Raw genomic sequence first — 20,000 nt, 5'->3', positions numbered from 1 at the left:
TATCGTAACACTATATATATATATATATATTATATATATATATATATATATATATATATATATATATATATATATATATATATATATATATATATATATATATATATATATATGTCGTACCTAGTAGCCAGAACTCACTTCTATGCCTACTATGCAAGGCCCAATTTGCCTAATAAGCCAAGTTTTCATGAATTAATTGTTTTTCGACTACCTAACCTAACCTAACTTTTTCGGCTACCTAACCTAACCTAACCTATAAAGATAGGTTAGGTTAGGTTAGGTAGGGTTGGTTAGGTTCGGTCATATATCTACGTTAATTTTAACTCAAATAAAAAAAAATTGACCTCATACAAAATGAAATGGGTAGCTTTATCATTTCATAAGAAAAAAATTAGAGAAAATATATTAATTCAGGAAAACTTGGCTTATTAGGCAAATCGGGCCTTGCATAGTAGGCTGAGAAGTGCGTTCTGGCTACTAGGTACGACATGTATATATATAGACATATGTCGTACCTAGTAGCCAGAATGCATTTCTTGGCCTACTATGCAAGGCCCGATTTGCCTAATAAGCCAAGTTTTCCTGAATTAATATATTTTCTCTAATTTTTTTCTTATGAAATGATAAATCAACCCATTTCATTATGTATGAGGTCAATTTTTTTTTATTGGAGTTTAAATTAAAGTAGATATATGACCAAACCTAACCAACCCTACCTAACCTAACCTATCTTTATAGGTTAGGTTAGGTTAGGTAGCCGAAAAAGTTAGGTTAGGTAGTCGAAAAACAATTAATTAATAAAAACTTGGCTTATTAGGCAAATCGGGCCTTGCATAGTAGGCTGAGAAGTGAGTTCTGGCTACTAGGTACGACATATATATATATATATATATATATATATATATATATATATATATATATATATATATATATATATATATATATATATATATATATATATATGTCGTACCTAGTAGCCAGAATGCACTTCTCAGCCTACTATGCAAGGCCCTTTTTGCCTAATAAGCCAAGTTTTCCTGAATTAATATATTTTCTCTAATTTTTTTCTTATGAAATGATAAAGCTACCCATTTCATTATGTATGAGGTCATTTTTTTTTTATTGGAGTTAAAATTAACGTAGATATATGACCGAACCTAACCAACCCTACCTAACCTAACCTAGCCTAACTTTATAGGTTAGGTTAGGTTAGGTAGCCGAAAAAGGTAGGTTAGGTTAGGTTAGGTAGGTTAGGTAGTCGAAAAATAAATAATTCATGAAAACTTGGCATATTAGGCAAATCGGGCCTTGCATAGTAGGCTGAGAAGTGCGTTCTGGCTACTAGGTACGACATATATATATATATATATATATATATGTCGTACCTAGTAGCCAGAACTCACTTCTCAGCCTACTATGCAAGGCCCGATTTGCCTAATAAGCTAAGTTTTCATGAATTAATTGTTTTTCGACTATCTAACCTACCTAACCTAACCTAACCTAACTTTTTCGGCTACCTAACCCAACCTAACCTATAAAGATAGGTTAGGTTAGGTTAGGTAGGGTTGGTTAGGTTCGGTCATATATCTACGTTAATTTTAACTCCAATAAAAAAAAATTGACCTCATACATAATGAAATGGGTAGCTTTATCATTTCATAAGAAAAAAATTAGAGAAAATATATTAATTCAGGAAAACTTGGCTTATTAGGCAAATCGGGCCTTGAATAGTAGGACGAGAAGTGCGTTCTGGCTACTAGGTACGACATATATATATATATATATATATATATATATATATATATATGTCGTACCTAGTAGCCAGAACTCACTTCTGAGCCTACTATGCAAGGCCTGATTTGCCTAATAAGCCAAGTTTTCATGAATTAATTGCTTTTCGACTACCTAACCTACCTAACCTAACCTAACCTAACTTTTTCGGCTACCTAACCTAACCTAACCTATAAAGATAGGTTAGGTTAGGTTAGGTAGGGTTGGTTAGGTTCGGTCATATATCTACGTTAATTTTAACTCCAATAAAAAAACATTGACCTCTTACATAATGAAATGGGTTGCTTTATCATTTCATAAGAAAAAAATTAGAGAAAATATATTAATTCATGAAAATTTGGCTTATTAGGCAAATCGGGCCTTGCATTGTAGGCTGAAAAGTGAGTTCTGGCTACTAGGTACGACATATATATATATATATATATATATATATATATATATATATATATTTAATATGACCGAAATAGTAAGATTAATAATTCTAACACGAATTTTCTCAATATTTCTTATGTTTCTTTTCACTGTCGATGGTAATTGAAAAATCAATTCTCCAAAATTCATATTTATTTCTAGTCTGACGCGACACTTGAAGCGTTTCGTAATAACTTATTACATTTTCAAAGACTTTAGTTTACACACATACAACTATAACCTGCAAACACTAAACAGAGTCCTACTATGCTATAATTTATATGGCTTTCATTTTATATACCTGCATTTGGGTGAGGTGATATGTTACAACAGTTTTGGATGAGGTGAAAACACGAGCTGTGGAAAAGAAGTTCCTGTAAAATAGTCTAATAGGGGGTATAGGTGTTATGTTATGTTATGTTTCGTCGAAGACATCATAAGAAGGAAAGTGAAACACCATGCAACCTCTGAAGAGACAACCAACACAACACCTATACCCCCTATTAGACTATTTTACAGGAACTTCTTTTCCACAGCTCATAAGACGGAGGAAAGGGTCCTGAAAGATATTGTTAATAGAAACGTTATCCCTACAGACAAAACTCAGAGGATACAACTGACGATTTACTATAAAACCAGAAAAACGGCCAGCCTACTCATGAGAAACTCTCCAGAGACAAAGCAGAACGCTTTAAAAGAGACCAACGTCGTCTATGCCTTCAAATGCCCACTTGGAGACTGTAAGCTCCAAAAAACCCAGTATATAGGCAAGACAACAACATCTCTTTCTAGGCGTTTAACGATGCATAAGCAACAGGGCTCCATTAAAGAACATATAATCTCTTCCCACAACCAAACCATCGCCAGAGAAATCCTAGTAAACAACACAGAAATCATCGATAGATACAGCGATAGCAGACGGCTTGACGTTTGCGAGTCACTGCACATTAAGAAGTCAACACCAGCAATCAACAGCCAATTAATGCACAACTATATTCTACCCACCTCAAGACTCCGCTCCAATATAGAAGCATCAAGAAATATGGACCAATAGGCTTTCTACAATCACTTCCATTTCAATACCCATTGTTTCGTGTTCTGTCTTGTGTTGATGAAATTAATACCCTATTAAATACCACCTCACCCCATCCACCTCACTCAAATGTAGATATAAACAAATCGGAGATATGTAAGTTCTATTCAGTTGTGTACGTGTAAAGTCTTTGAAAATGTAATAAGTTTTACGAAACGCGCTCAAGTGTCGCGTCAGACTAGAAATAAAAATGAATTTTGGAGAATTGATTTTTGAATTACCTCCAACAGTGAAAAGAAATGTACGAAAGATTGAGAAAATTCGTGTTAGAATTATTAATCTTACTTTTTCGGTCATATTTAATAATATATATATATATATATATATATATATATATATATATATATATATATATATAATGCACAGACTACCCTATTCCAGTAGCTGAAGTTTATAACTTTTTAGACATCTAAAAAGTTATAAACTTCAGCTACTGGAATAGGGTAGTCTGTGCATTAAGCATTTGGCACTGAGTTTTCCCATATAACAGGAACCGATGAAAGAGCATTAGAGGTCCCACACTATCTCATTGCCTGGGAGAGGATTGGAGTTCTGGTTGGTCAAATACCCCAGAATTCCTACCTCTCTTTATGGCTTTAAAGTATGGTGTAGTGGATACAGCATGCAACTGCCACCATGTTGGCCAGTGTTCGAGTCCCCTGGTGGGTTGAGTGTCTAAAAAGTTATATATATATATATATATATATATATATATATATATATATATATATATATATATATATATATATATATATATATATTTATACATATCTATATTCCAGTTCCCTCAGTCTTTCTCGTAGCTCTACCTAGCATCTGTCCTCACAGCTCAGTCACCTTCAGTTTAGTCCTCCCATGGAGCTGCATATTCAAGAGAGTCTCACGTATGTTGTAAAATGCACTCTGTAGGCTCTTTTTATCCAACGTTGGCAGCGTTATTGTGCTGCTGTGTCTGGCGCATGAGAGTGTTACACTTGCTCCTGGTCGTTAGTTCTTTATGATGCGGGAACCATCCGCAGTGTGTGCGTGAGTACTCACCTAGTTGTACTTGTGGGGGTTGAGCTCTGGCTCTTTGGTCCCGCCTCTCAACTGTCAATCAACTAATGTACAGGTTCCTGAGCCTACTGGGCTCTATCATATCTACATTTGAAACTGTGTGTGGAGTCAGCCTCCACCACATCTCTGCCTAATGCATTCCACCTGTTAACTACTCTGACACTGAAAAAGTTCCTTCTAACGTCTCTGTGGCTCATGTGGGTACTCAGTTTCCACCTGTGTCCCCTTGTTCGCGTCCCACCAGCGTTGAACAGTTTATCTTTATTTACCTTATCAATTCTTCTGATAATTTTGTATGTGGTGATCATGTCTCCCCGAGCTCTCCTGTCTTTCAGCATCGTGAAGTGCATTTCCCGCAGCCTTTCCTCTAACTCATGCCTCTTAGTTCTGGGACTAGTCTAGTGGCATACCTCTGAACTTTTTCCAGCTTCGTCTTGTGCTTGGCAAGGTACGGGCTCCATGCTGGGGCCGCATACTCCAGGATTGGTCTTACATATGTGGTGTACAAGATTCTGAATGATTCCTTACACAGGTTCCTGAAGGCAGTTCTGATGTTAGCCAGCCTCGCATACGCCGCAGATGTTATTCTTTTGATGTGGGCTTCAGGAGACAGGTTTGGTGTGATATCATTTCCTAAATCTTTCTCTCTGTCCGTTTCGTGAAGAACTTCATCTCCCATTCGGTATCCTGGTCTGGCCTCCTATTTCCTCCAGCTAGTTCCATTAGCTTACATTTGCTTGGGTTGAACTTTAGAAGCCATTTGTTGGACCATTCCTTCAGTATGTCCAGGTCGTCTTGTAGCCTCATACTATCTTCCTTTATTTTAATCCTCCTCATAATGTGTGTGTGTGTGTGTGTACTCACCTAGTTGTGCTTGCCTGCGCCAATACACACAAAGAACCCAACAAACAACATTGAAACTGGCAACACCGCCACCAATCCTCTGTCACCTTTGCCTTTGTTGACAGTGTGACGTCACTTGATGCCGTCATACAACGAACCCGACGAATTTTAAAAAAATCCGGTCAGATCCGACTTCAATAAAAGAATGTAACTTAAAAACGCCCCCCAAAAACGGTGCTTCAATTTGTCATATAAAAAACGAACGGAACAATTCAAAACGTTATCTATTTAAACGCAAACAGAGAACGAAATTTGAGAACTCGTTGAAAAAACGCTGCATTTTGACAGTTCAAGACGGAGACGTTCGATAGTGAATCCGCTGGAAGCCGACGAGCGGGAAGGAGTGATCACGCCTTACCTACTCTCTGATATTTCCTTCTGACGTAAACATGAATTATTTAAGCCTGAATCAAAATGTCATCTATAAATAACTAAACAATGTTCGATATATTTCCAATACCTGACAAAGTGAAACGACCTAAAGTTAGATATTAATGGTCTCTGAGATATATGGAATAATAAAGGTAGAAGCAAATATCCTCAAAATAACACTGATATAACACACACAAGAATCAAATTGTTTAAATTGTCCAATTCAAACATCCAAATTACTTGGGTAAATCATATACACAAAATGAAATAAAAAAATAAGTATACAAAAACAAAATTCCTGTGTGAAAATAAATACGAGCGCATTATAACTAGAATAAATTTTACATTCACAACTAAATTGACGAAAAGAGAGAGAGAGAGAGAGAGAATGCGTGAACAATGTAGTGACGTCACGCGATCCATACCTCAACGTCACATTGACGTCATGACAACTATGACGTCACTGAGACTGCACAAGGAAAGTATTCTAAAAGTTCATAAAATGTATGCAAATTCTCAACAGATTTATATTCACTAAATACAAAATAATAAATTTAATTAATGTTTAATATTATCACATTAATGTTAGTTGACAAAATTATTAATTGTTATTATTTTGTAATATTTACATTATTTATTTATTATATTCAAAAAGTTATTTATTATTTATAATAAGTAAAACATTATTTATAATTTAGGAATATTAGTAATAATGTTATTAATATCGTTCTTATCATTCAGACAATCAGACAAAGATTATTGTATATAATCAGATTTCATGCACAAGAAATATAGGATATCCATAACTCCTTCTTATAAGTTGGTTGAATAGAGGTCAATGTCCAGGGTGTGGCATTGTCCGGACGAAAGTTGTGTTGTGGTCGGGCGATAGCTATGTTGTGGCCGGACGATAGCTGTGTTGCAGCCGGACGATAGCTGTGTTGTGGCCGGACGATAGTTGTGTTGTGGCCGGACGATAGCTGTGTTGTGGCCGGACGATAGTTGTGTTGTGGTCGGACGATAGCTGTGTTGTGACCGGACGATAGTTGTGTTGCGGCCGGACGATAGCTGTGTTGTGGCCGGACGATAGTTGTGTTGTGGTCGGACGATAGCTGTGTTGTGACCGGACGATAGTTGTGTTGTGGCCGGACGATAGCTGTGTTGCAGCCGGACGATAGCTGTGTTGTGGCCGGACGATAGTTGTGTTGTGGCCGGACGATAGCTGTGTTGTGGCCGGACGATAGCTGTGTTGTGGCCGGACGATAGCTGTGTCGTGGCCGGACGATAGCTGTGTTGCAGCCGGACGATAGCTGTGTTGTGGCCGGACGATAGTTGTGTTGTGGCCGGACGATGGCTGTGTTGTGGCCGGACGATAGTTGTGTTGTGGTCGGACGATAGCTGTGTTGCAGCCGGACGATAGTTGTGTTGTGGTCGGACGATAGCTGTGTTGTGGCCGGACAATAGTTGTGTTGTGGCCGGACGATGGCTGTGTTGTGGCCGGACGATAGTTGTGTTGTGGTCGGACGATAGCTGTGTTGCAGCCGGACGATAGTTGTGTTGTGGTCGGACGATAGCTGTGTTGTGGTCGGACGATAGCTGTGTTGTGGCCGGACGATAGCTGTGTTGTGGCCGGACGATAGTTGTGTTGTGGTCGGACGATAGCTGTGTTGTGACCAGACGATAGTTGTGTTGTGGTCGGACGATAGCTGTGTTGCAGCCGGACGATAGTTGTGTTGTGGTCGGACGATAGTTGTGTCGTGGCCGGAAGATAGTTGTGTTGTGGCCGGACGATAGCTGTGTCGTGGCCGGACGATAGCTGTGTTGTGGCCGGACGATAGTTGTGTCGTGGCCGGACGATAGTTGTGTTGTGGCCGGACGATAGTTGTGTTGTGGCCGGACGATAGCTGTGTTGTGGCCGGACGATTGCTGTGTTGTGGCCGGACGATAGCTGTGTTGTGGCCGGACGATTGCTGTGGTGTATCCGAACGATAGTTGTGTCGTGGCCGGACGATAGCTGTGTTGTGGCCGGACGATTGCTGTGTTGTGGCCAGACGATAGCTGTGATGTAGCCGGACGATAGTTGTGTCATGGCCGGACGATAGCTGTGTTGTGGCCGGACGATTGCTGTGTTGTGGCCAGACGATAGCTGTGATGTAGCCGGACGATAGTTGTGTCATGGCCGGACGATAGCTGTGTTGTGGCCGGACGATAGTTGTGTCGTGGCCGGACGATAGCTGTGTTCGTGACCGGATGATAGCTGTGGTGTGGCCGGACGATAGCTGTGTTGTGCCGGACGATAGCTTTGTTTTGGCCGGACGATAGTTGTGTTGTGGCCGGACGATAGCTGTGTTGTGGCCGGACGATAGCTGTGTTGTGGCCGGACGATAGCTGTGTTGTGGCTGGACGATAGTTGTGTTGTGGCTGGACGATAGTTGTGTTGTGGCCGGACGATAGCTGTGTTGTGGCTGGACGATAGCTGTGTCGTGGCCGGACGATAGCTGTGTTGTGGCCGGACGATAGCTGTGTTCGTGACCGGACGATAGCTGTGTCGTGGCCGGACGATTGCTGTGTCGTGGCCGGACGATAGCTGTGTCGTGGCCGGACGATTGCTGTGTCGTGGCCGGACGATAGCTGTGTTGTGGCCGGACGATAGCTGTGTCGTGGCTGGACGATAGCTGTGTTGTGACTGGACGATAGTTGTGTTGTTGCCGGACGATAGTTGTGTTGTGGCCGGACGATAGCTGTGTTCGTGACCGGATGATAGCTGTGTCGTGGCCGGACGATAGCTGTGCTCGTGACCGGACGATAGCTGTGTCGTGACCGGACGATTGCTGTGTGTTGGCCGGACGATAGCTGTGTTGTGGCTGGACGATAGCTGTGTTCGTGACCGGACGATAGCTGTGTCGTGGCCGGACGATTGCTGTGTGTTGGCCGGACGATAGCTGTGTTGTGGCCGGACGATAGCTGTGTTGTGGCCGGACGATAGCTGGGTCGTGGCCGGACGATAGCTGTGTTGTGGCCGGACGATAGCTGTGTTGTGGCCGGACGATTGCTGTGTTGGCCGGACAATAACTGTGTTCGTGACCGGACGATTGCTGTGTCGTGACCGAACGATAGCTGCGTCGTGACCGGACGATAGCTGTGTTGTGGCCGGACGATAGCTGTGTTGTGGCCGGACGATTGCTGTGTTGTGACCGGACGATAGCTGTGTCGTGGCCGGACGATAGCTGTGTTGTGGCCGGACGATAGCTGTGTTGTGGCCGGACGATTGCTGTGTTGTGGCCGGATTATAGCTGTGTTCGTGACCGGACGATTGCTGTGTTGTGACCGGACGATTGCTGTGTTGTGGCCGGACGATTGGTGTGTCGTGGCCGGACGATATATTCGTTTGCCTTGTTCGGGTAGAAGGTAGACACAGTAGTCGCTTCTGTATATATTTATTGACTGAGATAGCAAGGTATATATCTGCCTAGCCGAGGTCCTTCTACTCTGAGTCTGTGAGGATAACTGCCGCTGCTGGGAGCATCGCTGATGCTCCTCTGTCTGGCATGACGTCAGAGGCCTACTTGCCTGTGATTGGTTACATTTCAACTGACAGAATTTTGAGTATAACACCGCTCGGACACGCTACCAAGTCGACGTCCCTTGTCGACAAGCTCTGGCTAGCTATATAGTTACAATGATACTGAAAGGACCTCGGTGGCATTCAATAATGGCTTACATGTGAAATTTGCATAATAAAACATTGAAAGAAGATCAGGTGTGCGTAATACAAACAACTCGGCATATATGCACCAAAAAAAAATTCATCATAATAGGTGAAAATCATGGTAACAATTCTTTGATTAAACCAGAGTATTAAGAACATGTGTATGTCTACTGATCAGATATGAACAATACAACTCAAGGTATTGCCTAAACAAAATTATTAACATGTGTCAATGGCATGTGCTTGAAAACCATACAAAATTAAACAATTATTACATTAATGGAACAAAGTTCTGACCTAACAACCACAATTGAATTTCAAGATAGATAATGATTTTTTTTTTTTTTTTTTTTTCTTTTTTTTTTTCTGAAATAATACAATATATTTACAAGACCAATGTACAATATATATAATGTGCAATATATTTACAAGCATATACAAGACCTGGATCAAGAAGACTAACATCTGCGTGATAGCAGTCAGGATTCACTGGCCACAATGTGGTTGCTAGAACAATAATAACTCTTATGACAAGCACTGTAAAAATACAAATGGTAGTAGACTTAACAATGGCATCTAATTTATAACAAAATAAATTTGAGAAAAACTATACATTATATATAATGGTAATAATAAGACACATGTGGTAGAAATACTGCAAATGACGTTTTTTTTTTTTTTTTTTTTTTTTTTTCAAAACAAACAGAATAACTGCAGAGTGCATTCAATTATAAATTCTGCGGATATCTACACCTAGCTCATCCAGAGCACTATACAACTCTGGCTCTGACTGAAGGTCCGGAACAGATGAAACTTCATGTGACAAACTATCATCTTGAGAGATATCCTCGTTAACATCTAGCCAATGGACATGTGGTGAGTGCACGGTTGAAACGAGAGGTCTAGATCTAAGATTATAATTGCTAGTATGGGGTTGCTGAACATCAAGTGGTCTGTCAACCACAGAAGGTGGTGTCCGAGTAGGAGTATCTGTCTGGGTAAGTTCATTGTCATCTTCCTCATCAGTCTCGTCAACAGTCATTTTAGCTAACTTCATGTGGTCTAAATGTTCATTTATATACTCTCCTGTTAACAAGTTCTTAAGTCTGTATTTGTTACCTTTAATAAGCTCGATTACCTTATATGGACCCAAAAATTTCTTAGTTAACTTGTACATAGGACCAGACCTGTGTTGGTTAAGTATCATTACTACAGATCCAATAGTTATTTTACTGGGTTTAGCTCGTGCATTCCTTGCTAGAGTGAACTCGGCTGTTGCTTTGGATAGTTGTTCTCGTATTTTCTTGAATACTAGTTGCATTTGTCTACGCTTCACTGGAACAAAATCATCTACGTTATATAAGGGAGTAGGAGGTACGTTAATCAATTCATTAGGGAGGATCTTATCTGTACCATAAAGAATAGCGTGAGGTGTGTCACCAGTGGAAACATTAATTGAAAAATTTATAGCACACTGAATTAAGGGTATAAAATCATCCCAATTGTTGTTATCAAAATTCAACGTGACTCTCAAGGCATCTAACACTTTCCTGTTAGTACGTTCAGCTAGTCCATTACTTGCCGGATGATAAGGCATAATGCTACATTTTTTTATGTTATATAAATCACACAAGCTAGTTAGAATACTATTACTGAATTCTGGTCCATTATCTGAAAGGATTACTTTAGGCATACTATATCTACAAATTATTTGGTCATGGAATGCGCTGGCTATGGTTTCTGCTGTTTTGTTCGGGATAGGAACTAGTTCGCAAAACCGTGAAAAATTATCGACCATCACAAGCAAATGTTTGTTCCCTTTCTCTGTTTCCGCAAAATTTGTCAATAAATCCATCGATATTCGTTCCCAAGGAGCTTTAGTTGCTGGGTACACCTGAATTGGATTAGGTCCTGAAACATGTCCCTTGTGCTGTAAACAAGTTAAACATCTGTCAACATAATGAGCAATCTCCTTAGCCATTTTTGGCCAAAAATATTTCAATCGACCTTGTTGGAGTGTACGATCCTTTCCTGGATGTGCACTTTCAGGAGCATCATGGATAATTTTTAACACAGTTGGTACCAAGACAGCTGGAACAACTAACTGACAACATTTCCTCGGGGCTGTCCCTAGCTTTACTACTCTACACAGTAAATTGTCCAACATAACTAGTTCTTTCAATGGTACTGGCGGTTTATGAATCGGGCGAGTGTCTTGCTTAGTCAAAAATTTAATGACGGGTGCCCATATGGGGTCTTGTCTTTGTTCCGTTTCTACTACTGTAGCATCTAATGCTGGGTAATTTAACTGAATCGCAGCTACGTGTCGAGAAAACGCATCGGCTACAACATTTTGCTTTCCTGGAATATATCCAAATGTGGGATTGAATTCTTGAATTGTGATCAAATATCTAGCAAACTTTCCAACTGGATTCTTATTTTTGAACAAGGGAATTAATGGTTGGTGATCTGTAAGAACATGAACTGGGTAATTATAAATTGTATCCTTGAAATGTTTAAGTGCCCAAACAACTGCCAAGGCTTCTCGTTCTGTTGCACTATAATTTTTCTCTTCTTTGGATAATGTACGGCTAGCATAAGCTATTGCGTGATCTCTGTGACCTTCTGCTTGAAGTAATGCAGCACCTAGACCTATGTCACTAGCATCTGTAACCAACGTAAAAGGTTTAGAAAAATCTGGGTACCTAAGGACAGGTGACGAGGTCCGAGGCCGAGGTCCTTCTACTCTGAGCCTGTGAGGATAACTGCCGCTGCTGGGAGCATCGCTGATGCTCCTCTGTCTGGCATGACGTCAGAGGCCTACTCGCCTGTGATTGGTTACATTTGAACTGACAGAATTTTGAGTATAACAGATAGCTGCGTCGTGACCGGACGATAGCTGTGTTGTGGCCGGACGATAGCTGGGTCGTGGCCGGACGATAGCTGTGTTGTGGCCGGACAGGGAGTCTACGTAATCATTAGCCTTCCACGCGAGGCTAATATAGACTCAATAACATCATCAGCATACGCGAAACTGGTTGAGATGATAACATCAATGCATCAAGGGAAAGACTCCCTCGCAGCACTGGAGGGGAGATATCAAGGGGAAAGCGCCAAGCCATTACGATTATATAGCCCTTGGGAGAGATCAGAATAAGGATTTGGGATGGGACGGGGGGGGGGGGGGGTTGGAATGATGCCCAACCACTTAGAGACGGTCGGGGATTGAACGCCGACCTGCATGAAGCGAGATCGTCGCTCTAACCAGCACTGGAGCACACGGCCCCACACTACAACACAATAATGTAAAGACACCAACCACTTGGACTGGTCAGTACGACGATGGCCTCTACGCTTGTTGCAAGTCTACGTTCAATCCCTGAAGACCAAAATGCTTGGGAACCGTTCTACCTTCTCGGTCCAATCCCAGCTCCTCATATTCCTTACAAATATAGAAAGAACAATTGGGATTTCAATTATACGAGAAATTTCTATATTTGAATTTAGTTCAGTGGTTTCAAACTGGTTCATTGCCCCCCTCCACCCCTCCCCCCTCCCCCCCTCCCCCCCCCTCATTAATTACCTAACTTTACAAACTTGAACAAGTCCAGAGGTAGGCAACGAGGCTCGAACCTGAGCCGTGAGAGCTGAACTACACAGGGCTAAGAGTGCTCGAGTTGGAGAGGTTGAAGGCAGGGGACATGATCATGACATTATTGATTCTCAAGTGAATTTATAATCGATAAAAAATACGTGATCAGTATGAGATATGGTAGAACCACAGGACACGGAGGGTAGAACTACAGGACACGGAGGGTAGAACTACAGGACACGGAGGGTAGAACTACACGACACGGAGGGTAGAACTACAGGACACGGAGGGTAGAACTACAGGACACGGAGGGTAGAACCAGAGGACACGGAGGGTAGAACTACAGGACACGGAGGGTAGAACTACAGGACACGGAGGGTAGAACCAGAGGACACGGAGGGTAGAACTACAGGACACGGAGGGTAGAACCAGAGGACATGGAGGGTAGAACTACAGGACACGGAGGGTAGAACTACAGGACACGGAGGGTAGAACCAGAGCACACGGAGGGTAGAACCACAGGACACGGAGGGTAGAACTACAGGACACGGGAGGGTAGAACTACAGGACACGGTGGGTAGAACTACAGGACACGGAGGGTAGAACTACAGGACACGGAGGGTAGAACTACAGGACACGGTGGGTAGAACTACAGGACACGGAGGGTAGAACTACAGGACACGGGAGGGTAGAACTACAGGACACGGAGGGTAGAACTACAGGACACGGAGGGTAGAACTACAGGACACGGAGGGTAGAACTGCAGGACACGGAGGGTAGAACCAGAGGACACGGAGGGTAGAGCTACAGGACACGGAGGGTAGAACTACAGGACACGGAGGGTAGAACTACAGGACACGGAGGGTAGAACTACAGGACACGGAGGGTAGAACTACAGGACACGGAGGGTAGAACTACAGGACACGGAGGGTAGAACTACAGGACACAGAGGGTAGAACTGCAGGACACGGAGGGTAGAACCAGAGGACACGGAGGGTAGAACTACAGGACACGGGAGGGTAGAACTACAGGACACGGAGGGTAGAACTACAGGACACGGTGGGTAGAACTACAGGACACGGAGGGTAGAACTACAGGACACGGAGGGTAGAACTACAGGACACGGTGGGTAGAACTACAGGACACGGAGGGTAGAACTACAGGACACGGAGAGTAGAACTACAGGACACGGAGGGTAGAACTACAGGACACGGAGGGTAGAACTACAGGACACGGAGGGTAGAACTACAGGACACGGAGGGTAGAACTACAGGACACGGAGAGTAGAACTACAGGACACGGAGGGTAGAACTACAGGACACGGAGGGTAGAACTACAGGACACGGAGAGTAGAACTACAGGACACGGAGGGTAGAACCAGAGGACACGGAGGGTAGAACTGCAGGACACGGAGGGTAGAACCAGAGGACACGGAGGGTAGAACTACAGGACACGGAGGGTAGAACTACAGGACACGGAGGGTAGAACTACAGGACACGGAGGGTAGAACTACAGGACACGGAGGGTAGAACCAGAGGACACGGAGGGTAGAACTACAGGACACGGAGGGTAGAACTACAGGACACGGAGGGTAGAACCAGAGGACACGGAGGGTAGAACTGCAGGACACGGAGGGTAGAACCAGAGGACACGGAGGGTAGAACTGCAGGACAGGGGAGGGTAGAACTACAGGACACGGAGGGTAGAACTACAGGACACGGGATGGTAGAACTACAGGACACGGGAGTGTAGAACCAGAGGACACGGAGGGTAGAACTACAGGACACGGAGGGTAGAACCAGAGGACACGGAGGGTAGAACCAGAGGACACGGAGGGTAGAACTACAGGACACGGAGGGTGGAACTACAGGACACGGGAGGGTAGAACCACAGGACACGGTGGGTAGAACTACAGAACACGGAGGGTAGAACTACAGGACACGGAGGGTAGAACTACAGGACACGGAGGGTAGAACTACAGGACACGGAGGGTAGAACTAGAGGACACGGAGGGTAGAACTACAGGACACGGAGGGTAGAACTACAGGACACGGAGGGTAGAACTTCAGGACACGGAGGGTAGAACCAGAGGACACGGAGGGTAGAACTGCAGGACACGGAGGGTAGAACTACAGGACAGGGGAGGGTAGAACTACAGGACACGGAGGGTAGAACTACAGGACACGGGAGGGTAGAACTACAGGACACGGGAGGGTAGAACCAGAGGACACGGAGGGTAGAACTACAGGACACGGAGGGTAGAACCAGAGGACACGGAGGGTAGAACCAAAGGACACGGAGGGTAGAACTACAGGACACGGAGGGTGGAACTACAGGACACGGGAGGGTAGAACCACAGGACACGGTGGGTAGAACTACAGAACACGGAGGGTAGAACTACAGGACACGGAGGGTAGAACTACAGGACACGGAGGGTAGAACTACAGGACACGGAGGGTAGAACCAGAGGACACGGAGGGTAGAACAACAGGACACGGAGGGTAGAGCTTGAGGATGGGGGGAGGGGTTGAACTTTTTCAGTGTCAGAGTGGTTGACAAATGGAATGCATTAGGCAGTGATGTGGTGGAGGCTGACTCCATACACAGTTTCAAGTGTAAATATGATATGAGGCGGGACCAAAGAGCCAGAGCTCAACCCCCCGCAAGCATAGGTAGGTGAGTACACAATTGTCATGACCCAGATCTGAAGAACTGGAACGTTAGTAATCGCACGGCATCAATAGTTAATGTTGCCTTCCTTATAAGTTCATCCATAGAAAGTGGTCGAGAAACGTCTGAAAAGAGAGAGAGAGAGAGAGAGAGAGAGAGAGAGAGAGAGAGAGAGAGAGAGAGAGAGAGAGAGAGAGAGAGAGAGAGAGAGAGAGAGAGAGAGAGAGAGAGAGAGAGAGAGGGAGAGAGAGAGAGAGAGAGAGAGAGGGAGAGAGAGAGAGAGAGAGAGAGAGAGAGAGAGAGAGAGAGAGAGAGAGAGAGAGAGAGAGAGAGAGAGAGAGAGAGAGAGAGAGAGAGAGAGAGAGAGAGTGAGAGTGAGAGTGAGAGTGAGTGAGTGAGTGAGAGAGAGAGAGAGAGAGAGAGAGAGAGAGAGAGAGAGAGAGAGAGAGAGAGAGAGAGAGAGAGAGAGAGAGAGAGAGAGAGAGAGAGAGAGAGAGAGAGAGAGAGAGAGTGAGAGTGAGTGAGTGAGTGAGTGTGTATGTGTGGGAAGCGTAGAGGGGATGGGGTGGGTCTCACTAATCATATATATCCGGCCTACATTATATGTGGCTGACCGTATTCGGCCTACATATTATGTGGCTGACCATATCCGGCCTACATATTATGTGGCTGACCATATTCGGCCTACATATTATGTGGCTGACCATATCTGGCCTACATATTATGTGGCTGACCATATTCGGCCTACATATTATGTGGCTGACCATATCCGGCCTACATATTATGTGGCTGACCATATCCGCCCTACATATTATGTGGCTGACCATATCCGGCCTACATATTATGTGGCTGACCATATCCGGCCTACATATTATGTGGCTGACCATATCCGGCCTACATATTATGTGGCTGACCATATCCGGCCTACATATTATGTGGCTGACCATATCCGGCTTACATATGTGGCTGACCATATCCGGCTTACATATTATGTGGCTGACCATATCCGGCTTACATATGTGGCTGACCATATCCGGCTTACATATTATGTGGCTGACCATATCCGGCCTACATATTATGTGGCTGACCATATCCGGCTTACATATTATGTGGCTGACCATATCCGGCTTACATATGTGGCTGACCATATCCGGCTTACATATTATGTGGCTGACCATATCCGACCTACATCTTATGTGGCTGACCATATCCGACCTACATATTACGTGGCTGACCATATCCGGCCTACATATTATGTGGCTGACCATATCCGACCAACATCTTATGTGGCTGACCATATCCGGCCTACATATTATGTGGCTGACCATATCCGGCTTACATATTATGTGGCTGACCATATCCGGCCTACATATTATGTGGCTGACCATATCCGACCTACATATTACGTGGCTGACCATATCCGCCCTACATATTATGTGGCTGACCATATCCGGCTTACATATGTGGCTGACCATATCCGGCTTACATATTATGTGGCTGACCATATCCGGCTTACATATTATGTGGCTGACCATATCCGGCCTACATATTATGTGGCTGACAATATCCGGCCTACATATTATGTGGCTGACCATATCCGGCCTACATATTATGTGGCTGACAATATCCGGCCTACATATTATGTGGCTGACCTTGTGTATGACTATACTGAATCATACCCAGAGTCACGTGATGATTAATCTCTTCAAAGTCAGCTTTGACCCTTGACCTGACTGATCACCTTTAATATGCTTCTACCTAACAATCTTTGACCTGTTTATACCTGGTGATATTTTCCTTCCTTCTAATTACCATCGACCTGTTTATTGTATTAATTGCCCTGTCTATCTCTCTCTAATTATGTTTTATCTGTTACTTTGTGGTGATGGCTACCTTGTCTGTCTCTGATGACCCCTGTTTGGTCTCTCCCTGATGACCTTTAACCTGTGTCTCCCTGCAGCCTTGTCCTCCAAAAATGGGGAGGTAAATGTAACAGCCCCATAAGTGCTATTATGTACTATGTATGACAGTCAGGAATTGTACTTATTTTCACTTAGTATTAAACCGTACTGTCAAATATATTGTGAATATTTGAGTTTACCTGAAAAGCTGAATAGAAAACCACGACCTACCCTAATTGTCTTACTTTTTGAAGATAAGAATTTTATTGCTTCTTAATTACAATTACTCCTTAACCTATAGCTATATTGATATTACAGTTTTATAAAAAAAATAAAAACAAAACAAAATTATTTAAAAAAATTGTAAAGTAACTCAAAATATTTTCAAATTTTGTATAAAATCTCTATTGTTTAATAGAACTGAAAAGGAATTAATGATATTTAAAACTTTGGTGAAATACGTTAGGTAATAAATAAATACTTTAAAATTTTGAGTGTATTAACAGAAAACTAGAAGAATAAATGGGAAGGTAAATTGACCCATAAGTGCAATTATGTACTATGAATGGCAGTCAGGAAGTGTTCTTAGTATTAAAACGTAATGTCAATTCGGAGGATGGATTGCTCCCTGACGACCTTCGAGCTCTCTATTCTAGATGACCCTTGAGCTGTTTACTCCTGTTGGCCTTCACCCAGTCTCTCCTGGATGATCATTGATCAGTCTATCCCGGACGACCTTTGACTTGTTTACCCCGGTTAACCTTTGACCCCGTCCCTCCGTGACTCCCTGACCTGTCTCTGTGATGAGGCCTGGCTAGGATGCACTCTGACCTTCTTGACCTCTCACCCGACAGTGACGATGGAGGAGACGACCGGCCGCCTGCGGCAGATCTGTCCATACTGCGGCAGCTTCTACAACGTGGGCGCCAACACCGACGTCCGCCTCCGCCGGAGCAGAGAGATTCGCCTGGAGCTGCCGCAGATAGTGAGTATACCGGGTGGGGTCTAGAACCTGAGGAAAGCTTCAACGCTCTACGTCATCGCCGTTCTTTAAGTCCTCCTAACCCGACCCGACCCAAGCCCATCTTAGCCTATCCTAACCTAACCAAACTGAGAGATAAAATGTGTTTTATATACCGTTTCCACAAGGTGCGTGATGTGACATCGATGTCGTTAGCTTATTCTTACACAGGTTTTGGAGCCTACTGGGGCTGCGGGGTGTGGCCAGACCTATGAGGCTACCAGCCCGTCCTCCAAAAATGGGGTGGTAAATGTAAGAAGACAAATAAGTGCAATTATGTACTATTCATAGCAGTTAGGAATTGTACTTATTTTCACTTAGTATTAAATCGTACTGTCAAATATATTGTGAATATTTGAGTTTCCCTAAAGAGGCTACATATGCGTCTCTAGGGAACAGTATTCGTGGGCGAGAAGCCAGTTGTCATGGCTGTTTAGGTTTAGTGGGCTACAGTCCTCTTTGGCTTCGCTGGAGCTAAAGGTTCATCAGGATCGGTTACGTGGGTTTAGTGGGTAGCCTAGTCGGTAGCAGACTAGGCTACCGGTATTATTAACTTTTAGTCGGTATCTCTAAGTTTACCTCGTTAGTAAGGTATAGTGACTCCCACAGTAACCTTTCACACGTAGGTAAGGTATAGTGACTCCCACAGTAACCTTCCACACGTTGGTAAGGTATAGTGACTCCCACAGTAACCTTCTACACGTTGGTAAGGTATAGTGACTCCCACAGTAACCTTTCACACGTAGGTAAGGTATAGTGACTCCCACAGTAACCTTCCACACGTTGGTAAGGTATAGTGACTCCCACAGTAACCTTCTACACGTTGGTAAGGTATAGTGACTCCCACAGTAACCTTCCACACGTTAGTAAGGTATAGTGGCTCCCACAGTAACCTTCCACACGTTAGTAAGGTATAGTGACTCCCACAGTAACCTTCTACACATTGGTAAGGTATAGTGACTCCCACAGTAACCTTCTACACGTTGGTAAGGTATAGTGACTCCCACAGTAACCTTCTACACGTTGGTAAGGTATAGTGACTCCCACAGTAACCTTCCACACGTTAGTAAGGTATAGTGACTCCCACAGTAACCTTCCACACGTTAGTAAGGTATAGTGACTCCCACAGTAACCTTCCACACGTTAGTAAGGTATAGTGACTCCCACAGTAACCTTCCACACGTTAGTAAGGTATAGTGACTCCCACAGTAACCTTCCACACGTTAGTAAGGTATAGTGGCTCCCACAGTAACCTTCCACACGTTGGTAAGGTATAGTGACTCCCACAGTAACCTTCCACGTGTTGATACGCCCTTAATACATTGAAATCACAAAGAGTGCATATACACTGTTGAATAAAATAGTCGCCCCTATGCAAATTTAAGCTTCCGCAATCATGTCCTTTTCCGACAACCAATTAGTAACATACAAGGGTTTAATTATGTGTGATAAACTACCGAACTAGCTTGTTACTCTGGGTG

At 43.4% G+C, this 20,000-nt stretch overlaps 1 protein-coding gene across 1 annotated transcript in view; it reads left to right on the top strand.

Annotated features, from left to right (window-relative positions):
* LOC123769734 (probable E3 ubiquitin-protein ligase HECTD2) overlaps positions 1-20,000 on the top strand; it is a 133,246-nt gene that overhangs the window by 67,030 nt on the left and 46,216 nt on the right. Inside the window, exon 4 of the mRNA XM_069301481.1 lies at positions 18,353-18,483. Within this exon, the coding sequence (XP_069157582.1) occupies positions 18,353-18,483 (131 nt within the window). The remainder of the gene's footprint in view (positions 1-18,352; positions 18,484-20,000) is intronic.

The sequence above is a fragment of the Procambarus clarkii genome, chromosome 45, assembly GCF_040958095.1.
Source record: "Procambarus clarkii isolate CNS0578487 chromosome 45, FALCON_Pclarkii_2.0, whole genome shotgun sequence".
NCBI classification, from domain to species: domain Eukaryota; kingdom Metazoa; phylum Arthropoda; class Malacostraca; order Decapoda; family Cambaridae; genus Procambarus; species Procambarus clarkii.
This window is presented reverse-complemented; position numbering and strand designations above follow the sequence as displayed.